This window comes from Tupaia chinensis, unplaced genomic scaffold, assembly GCF_000334495.1.
Source record: "Tupaia chinensis unplaced genomic scaffold, TupChi_1.0 Scaffold000361_1, whole genome shotgun sequence".
NCBI lineage: Eukaryota > Metazoa > Chordata > Mammalia > Scandentia > Tupaiidae > Tupaia > Tupaia belangeri.
The window spans coordinates 54,750-63,362 of NW_006159857.1; the positions used below are offsets into that span (position 1 = coordinate 54,750).

Here is an 8,613-nt window from a genome sequence, read left to right on the forward strand (position 1 = left end):
AAATGAAAAGCTATTAATCTTATGAGCCCACTACGGTAAAAATAGCAGAAGTTTACATTGACATAAACCTATTATTTACACATGTCACATGCTTGTGCAAAGGAAAGTGTGGAGAATATGTAAACTTAACACAAGCTTACTGTTAAGAATATTCTAAGAAAGTAAACCTTTCCCTTCTACTGCAAATGTATAACCATCAACTGTTACATTTTTAGCATTTTTAAATTTCAAATACATAGACATAAACTGGTTTCAAAAAAAAACCCATGAATTTCTTTTATATTGAAACAACAGAAATATTAAACCATTAGAAACACTACTTGAAGAACAACAAACCTTATGCACATAGGGTCGAACCAAGTCATCAAGTTTGTACAATATCCTATCTATAACTTTTACAAGTAAGTGACGTTCTTGATCCTCAAGTGTGGGAGACATTAGTAGAGGAAGAATCTGATTAAACAAAGGACCAGCTCCAAATTCACGAGCTTTATCAGTAATCTGACGCAATGCAGCCTGGGTAAAAAAGTAAAGTGAAAAGTATGTTTTATTTATAATCAAACATTTTATTAAGCAAATTACTCCTGAAAGATTTTAACTAAATATTTTAATGTAAGTTATTTTGTGTAAGACTAGCATAAATTCATTTCTGTCAAAATTTCCATGTTTGATATCTTTACTGGTACAAAATTCTTTAATTAAAAAAGTAAATCAGCCTATCTGCAGTGGCATAGCCCAGTATAATGTTAGAAACCTATAACCCCAGCCAGTAGTGAGCCTGAGGCAAGAGAACTACAAGTTTGAAACTAGCCTGATCAGCATAGCAAGACTGTCTTAAAGAGGTATGGTGGTCAGGACTAGCAGATGGCATAATAGTTACATCACTGGATTCCGACATGGCCAACTGCAGAATTATAAGAAAATGGAGAAGAAACAGGTTTCTTCTCCGGGGGGTGGGGGGGAGGTGATTGCTCACTTTCTGTCTCTCTCTCTGCATCTCTCCCGCAAGTACACATGCCCTATAGCCAAAGTCTCTAAAAAAATTTTTTAATTGTGGTGGCACATGCCTATAGTCCCACCTGGGAGGTTGAGGCAGGAATAGGTAATTACCTATTTCCAATCAAAAAATATAACAAACAGGGGCCAGCTGGTGCTGTGGTGGTTGAGGTGGCTGGACCCCACATGGCCACCTGTGCAGTTTAAGTCCCAGATACGGTGGCTTGAAAAACAGTTCAGTGCATGTGCCTGAGTATCCCTCGTCCTGAGAGAAGAGATGATAGCATGGCTGTTCCCGGGGAGTGGTGGGTAATTTCTCATCCCCCTCTCTCCAAAAAAATTCCCTCTCTCAGGCAAGTGCATGTGCCCTGTAGCAAAACTGAAAAAATATGTGTGTGTGCATATATAATAAACATGATGATTAAACAAACTCTTACTTACCTTTCTCATTGGAGGTGTTCCATTCTTAATTTTTAAAAGCAACTTCATTATTTTTCTCTCCTTTTGCTCTTCTGGACTAAGTGTTGACTCATCAACATCAACCTACAGTAAAAGGAAAAAGAAATAAAGGTGAGTTAAAATGTTACGATTTATACCCCCCAAAAAAGTTAGTAATTAATTTCCGCTATTATCACTTACCAACAGTTTATCAAAGTACTGAATATCATCAGGTTTTAAAAATGGAAGATTTCCAGATGGCTGGTCATTAACACTTTTCATAGTTCTATCTTCAGTTTGCATGTGGAAACCAGTCATACCACCCAAAGGTGTTGGAGTTGCTGTCAGCTTTCGAGCTGGAGTTCGAATAGGAACATAACCAGCTGGAGGGGGAAGTACCTAATAGAGTTTATAAGACAGCTTAGATTTTCTTGATTTTCATCAAAGACCAATATAATGAATAACATTTGCAGTTAAAATATCTTATTAGTTTATTAGCTAAAAAAAACTTTTTATTTTAAGACAAGAATTAACACCTATCCCGCTTTTCTACCCTAATTAGAAATCTTTATAAATATTCATGACAATTATTTGCATCTCGTTTGCGAATTAAAATTTAAAGAAAGAATACCAGGAATGTGGAAAAAAGAGAAAATTTGTAAGGAAGCTGATCACTTACAAGGTTATAAAACTCTGATCACTTTCAATTAATATAAAAATGTGATGATTCAACATGTCAAAATATTTTAAAATCTTGGGACCAGCAGTTAGCGTTAAGGGCTATGTCACTGGACTCTCGTGTAGACTGCGATTCGAGTCCCGGACTCGGTGGCTTAAACTCACACCAAGCGCGTGTGCATGCGTGCCCAAGATCCCGAGAGGAGAATGGAGGGGAAGGGATTGCAGCGTGGTCATATCCCTCGCTTTATGAGTGTCTCTCTCTCTGAGTTCTCGCTTTATGTCTGTCTCTCTCTGTCATTCCGGTGAGCACAGGTGCCTTAGAACAAAAACCTCTAAAATTAAAAAAAGAAAAAAGAAACAACAAAAAAAATTTTTAATCTGAAAAATTAAAGATCTTAGCCAGTGGGGACAACAAGTGATGTAGTGGTTCAGGGACTGGACTCCCACATGGCCGACTGTGGTGTCAGCTTGAAAATCACAATGGGTATGTGTGCATGCATGCCCCCAAATCCTGAGAGGACATTGCAGGATAAAGAGTTTGCAATGTGGCCATCCCCCTAGGGGGTTATTCCCTACATTCCCTCTCCGTGTCTCTGTTTCTCTCTGGTGAGTGCAAGTGCCCTATGGCAAAAATCTTTTTTAAAAAAATCTGGGTTAGCAGTTCAAAAAAAAAATCAAACGATGGGACCAGCAAGCAGTATGGTGGTTAAAGTACTAGATTTCCCACATGGCTGACTGCAGTTTGAGTCCTAGAGTTGGTGGCTTGCTTTCTCCTTTTCTTCTCTCTCTCACTCTCTCTCTCTGGTCAAATTAAAAAATAACAATAAATAAAATTAAGTAAATTAAGTAATCCTTAAAAAATGCAAATGACATTTCATCTACATATTCATACAAGTGGAAACAAGTGCCCATGATGCATACAAATAACATGAAGGTTTTTCAATAACTTCATGGAAATGTGTATGAAAAAAACATGCAGAGGTTTCAAAACGTTTTGCCACAAAATAAACTCATACTTTATATACAATTTTCTAAAGGTATTTTGAAACTCCCTTGTATAAAAGATTATACTTTAGTAATGAAATGGAACATTAATCATGTAAACCCCTAGGGCACTATAAAAAGTCTAAAACTGCAAAAATGAAATCAATGTATTTACCAAGTCCTGTAAAATACACACTACCTGATTAAACCTTTTGTAAAACCAGTTACATTTCAAAAAATGCAGTCTTGAAAACACACAAAAAATGTGTTTAGCTAATACCAGTCTTTTTTTTAAATACAACTTCCTGGGACCAGCAGATGGCAGTAATGGTTATATCACCTGGACTTGACTGCAGTATGAGTCCCAGACCTGGTGGCTTAAAACTCATGTCAGGTGCATGTGTGTGCATGCCCAAGATCCCAAGAGGAGAATGGAGAAGAAGGGATTGCAGTGTGGCCATTCCCCCTGGAAGTGATTTCTTGCTTTCTGTTTCTGTCTCTGTCTTTCCCTGACAAGCGCACACACACACACCCTATAGTAAAAATCTCTAAATAAATTAAATACAACTTCCTGGATAGGTCAACATGGGTCTTCTCAAACAAAACAAATTACTGTAACTAAAAATATTAAGATTAGGGACCAGCAGTTAGCGTAATGGCTATGTCGCTGGACTCCCATGTGGCCGGTCGCGGTTTGAGTCCCGGACCTGGTGGCTTAAACTCACGCTGGGCACATGCACGTTCATGCCCAAGATCCTGAGAGAACAGAGAAGGGATTGAGGCGTGGCCATTCCCCCTGGGGGATGATTTCTCTTCTGTCTCTGTCTCTCTGTCTGGCGAGCTCACCCGCCCTATAGCAAAAATCTCTCAAAAAAAAAATAAATAAAAGATTAACTATGCTAAACATATGCTAGTGTTATCTATACTTCATTATCACATTATTTTTTATTGCGAGTGAAATGCATGCACCAGTCCAAACCACTGGCTAAACCATTTTAATAAAGTGGCTTTTTTCCCCACAAGTGACAGGCCTGTGAACTCAATTTTAAATCTACCAATATCACTCTACATTTAGGATTTAAAAGTCTACATTTATGTTTACTAATAAGGATTTTACTTATTAGTAGGATTTACTAAGGAAGATGTTTCCACCTACTGATATCAATGGCTACAACTGAGAACGGCACTGGCAGTCAACAGTGGACTGTGAGTGGCTATACCCACAGCATTATGTGGAAGCTACGAGAAATTTTAGAGTAGAAACTCAGTAGTTGAAACAAATTATCTAGTGAAAATCTAATAGAGGAAAACAAAATTTTAAGACATGCGCACAAACTGCTAAAAGGCAAGTTATTAGCAGACAGACTCAGTGAGTGCCATCAGATAACTTAGGTTCCCGCTCTGGTTAGGACACTAACTATGACACTGTCTGTCTTTAGACCAGCAATATTGCTTAGTGTCAACTACCACAAAAGTGCTTGTTTCAGGATGGGAACATAGCATGGTGGTTAAGGGCGCTGGACTCCCATGTGGCCAACTCGGTTCAAGTTCCAGACCTGGCAATTTGCTTTCTTGCTTCACCGCTCCCCACCTCACTCTGTTCCTCTCTGGTCAAATAAATAAATAAATAAAGTTAAATAAAATAATTCTTTAAAAAAAGAATATGATTAAAAATAATCTTCAATGGGAACCAGCAGTTAGCGTAATGGCTATGTCGCTGGACTCCCACGTAGTCAACCGCGGTTCGCATCCCGAACCCGGTGGCTTAAAACTCACACCGGGCGCGTGTGCGTGCGTGCCCAAGATCCTGAGAGGAGAATGGAGGAGAAAGGATTACAGCGTGACCACCCCCTGGGGGGTGATTTCTCGCTTTCTGTCTGTCTCTCTCTGTCTGTCTGGTGAGCGCACGCACCCAATAACAAAAACCTCTCCAAAAAAAAAAAAAAAAATCTTCAAGTTGCTATGAATATGTTTTGTGTTCACTGGCAATCCATGAACTATATGAAATCTGAAATCTGTTAAAGAACCAAAGCACCAAGTAAAACCACAATGTAATGTGAGCTTAATCCCAGAACTATAAATAGCTCAAGCAGTGGCAATTCTCAACATATGTCCACAGACCCCCTACATATCCTTGAAATTTCTCACATTCGAAAAGTAATTAAAAGCTGGGGCCAGCAAGTGGTAATTAAGAGACTGGACTCCTACATGGCTGACCACAGTCTGAGTTCCAGACCTGGCAGCTTGTAAAAATCACACCAAGCACGAGTGCATGTATATACAAAATCCCAGGAGGAGAGCGGAGGACTGTGGTGTGGTCATCCCATTGGGTGGTGATTTCTAACTTCCCTCCCTCGGTCTCTCCAGCGAGTGTATGTGCACTATGACAAAAACCTTAAGGAAAAAAAGAAGCAATAAAAGCTTTTCTGTTCATGTCTATTACTTTTTTTGAAACACACTAGGAAATAACTAAGAGAATGGAATGACAATAGCGGATTTGGATAAGGGTAATAAAAACATAATCAGTCAACTTTTTCAATGAATTTAAAAAATAAAATCCATAACGTAAATAGCACTACATCTACATTCAATGTTACTACCTTATAACCTTCTGGGAACATAGCATCTAATTCTTCATCAGAAAGCGGGCGATTTCTCTCATCAATTTCTCTCTCCCACCGCCAAGCCTGAAGCTGTTCAGGAGTCATACTCATGATGTGACCTACGAAAAAAAGCAAAATGTTTTAAAAATCTATAGTATAAGACTGTATCATTATTTATGACACTTAAACTCAACTTTAATAAGTAATTGCTTTTATATTATAAATGTAAAAACTAAGACTCATTAAGCACACAGAAAACCACAAAGAAAAAAATTAAAGTATTTCCAGAATATAAAGAAATATTTCCAAAGAACGAGTTCGTACCTGGAGTAGGAGTAGCCATGTTCATGGCTGGTGTGCCAATTGGTGTTTTTCCAGGGGTCAGGACAGGAGTGCTTCCACCCATCTGACTAGCTGGTGTTTCATCCCAACGTGACTTTCTTTTACTAGCTCCAGGAGTTGGTGTTTCACCGATTGAATCTCCACCTCGATCTGTTCGAGGAGTCTCAGCCCATCCACTTCCATGCCCAGGAGTATCTTTAAAGAGAGCAAGTAAGACCCAGTTTTAAACACTGTTAAAATAACACTGTTAATTCTCAAGCAGCTAAGGTGCTCGAAATGACATTCTGCATCAGAATATTCTTTAAATGGTATATACTCCTTTCAGTATTTTATTATTTAACATTATTTATTAATTTATTTTCATTTGACCAGAGAGGAAGCGGGGGGAGGATGGGGGAGTCAGCCATATTGAGTCCAGGGCCCTAAACTACCATGCCACCTGCTGGCCCCCCTTCCAATATTGTTTGTAGTTCTTTTCCACAGGTAACAAAAACATTATAGCAAATACTGAGAGACAGAAAAACAGAGCAATTCGTGTATCGGTATTCAGAGATCATTACTGTATTTTGAGCCACTTCCCCCTCACTTCTCCATGTGATTACTACACATGTACAGTCTCATACTGCTTCTTTCATTCGTGCTAAGCATTTGCCTGTTACCATTAATTATCCCTTACAAAATTTTAATACAGCAAATAATGTACTATTAAATCTTGATTTCCCACAGCCTATCAACAGTTAATAAAACACGGCTTTGGGTCATCTGTACAAAAAAGAGGTTCAGGTGAATTTAGAGATAGAAAGTAGAACAAAGGTGACCAGGGATTGGGAGGAGGTGGGAGTGGCCAGTTACTACTGTGCAATGGATACAGTTTCTACTTGGGATGATAAAAATGTCTCAGACATCTCAGTATCAAAGCAGAAACAGTGGGGAGTGTTGCACAAAAGTGGGAATGTACTTAATGCTACTGAACTGTATACTTTAAAACTGCTTAGTGGTAAAAATAAAAAATTTTTTGGAGTTTTTGTTATAGGGGCATGCCCTCACCAGACAAACAGAGACAGAGATACAGAAAGTGAGACATCACCCCCCAGGAGGGACGGCCACTCCGCAATCCCTTCTCTTCCATTCTCTTCTCAGGATCATGGGTATGCACGCATACATGCCCGGCATGATCTTAAGCCACTGGGTCCAGGACTTGAACCACGGTCGACTACATGGAAGTCCAGCAACATAGCCACTACGCCTACTGCTGGTCCTTTAAAGTGGTAAAATTTATATTAGATATATTACCACAAACAAAGACAAAAGGTTACTACAAAGTTTACTTCCTAAGAATCTTTTGAAAATTTATCTAAAGCCTCAAAAAGCAAAAAGAATCAGGGATATGATCTGGTCTGCTCTTCATCTGACCCCAGTACAGCTGGTTATTTACAGGTATTCACCTAAGAAAACAGATTTCCATCTGTAAACATACCACCCATCAAGTCGACTCTTCACCCAAACACCCCCAACTCCACCAGAAGTACCTCTCTCTGTCTTGGGGGTTTCATCCCATCTGTTTTTACGAGCACTGGAAGTTGCGCCTCCATGGCCTGGTGTAGCATGGCCTGGTGTATCGCCTCGTCCAGGAGTAGCAGCTCCCGCTGGTGTGTGACTTGGTGTAGGATCCCATATTTTTGAGCCTGGGGTTGCTCCAGGAGTCTCACTTCCTTTTGCACGACCCGGTGTCTCATCCCATCTTAATGAAGGGGTATGCCCAGGTGTCTAAACAAAACATAACAAATTTTATTTCATATACTTAATACACCAATGTAGAAATAACTTGAAAATTTCTGTTAAACAAAAGCAAAAACTTAAAATATTCTAGGTTGGGGACTAGTAGTTAGTGTAATGGCTATGTTGCTGGACTCCCATGTAGTTGACCATGGTTCGAGTCCCAGACCCAGTGGCTTAAACTCATGCCGGACATGTGTGCGTGCGGGCCCAAGATCCCAAGAGGAGAATGGAGAAGGGATTGTGGTGTGACCATCCCCTGTGGGGGGTGATTTCTCGCTTTCTGTCTCTGGCAAGTGCACATGCCCTATAGCAACAACAACAACAACAACAACAACAACAACAAAAAACGATCCTGAGAAGAGAACGGAGGAGAAGGGATTGTGGCATGACTAACCCCCCTGGGGGGTGATTTCTCACTTTCTGTCTCTCTGGCGTGTGCACTCGCCGTATAGCAAAAACCTTTCAAAAACAAAAATAAAATCTAGGCTGGCTCTATGGCCAGGTGATTAAGGCAGCTGGATCCAACATGGCTCACCACATGGTTTGAGCCCCAGACCCAATGGCTTAAAAAAACGACCATGCTGCGGGCCCGACAGGTAGCATGGTGGTTAAGGTGCTGGACTCCCACATGGCCAACCATAGTTTGAGTCACGAATCTGGTGGCTTGCTTTCTCACGTTCTCTCTCTGTTTCTCTCTGGTCAAAATTTAAGTAAGTGAATGAATGAGTAAATAAAATAAATTAAGAAAAAAAAAAAAAAAAAGGGAACCAGACATAAACGAAAACGCTTT

At 39.8% G+C, this 8,613-nt stretch overlaps 1 protein-coding gene across 3 annotated transcripts in view; it reads right to left on the bottom strand.

Annotated features, from left to right (window-relative positions):
• The window catches only part of SF3B1 (splicing factor 3b subunit 1), a 52,145-nt gene that overhangs the window by 17,151 nt on the left and 26,381 nt on the right, over positions 1-8,613 (bottom strand). For all 3 annotated transcript variants that reach the window (XM_006152968.3, XM_027773606.1, XM_006152970.3), the window contains 6 exons: positions 7,574-7,811; positions 6,027-6,239; positions 5,700-5,821; positions 1,636-1,833; positions 1,438-1,539; positions 337-516 (listed from right to left, as the gene is read on the bottom strand). In XM_006152968.3, coding sequence (XP_006153030.1) covers positions 337-516; positions 1,438-1,539; positions 1,636-1,833; positions 5,700-5,821; positions 6,027-6,239; positions 7,574-7,811 — 1,053 coding nt within the window. The remainder of the gene's footprint in view (positions 1-336; positions 517-1,437; positions 1,540-1,635; positions 1,834-5,699; positions 5,822-6,026; positions 6,240-7,573; positions 7,812-8,613) is intronic.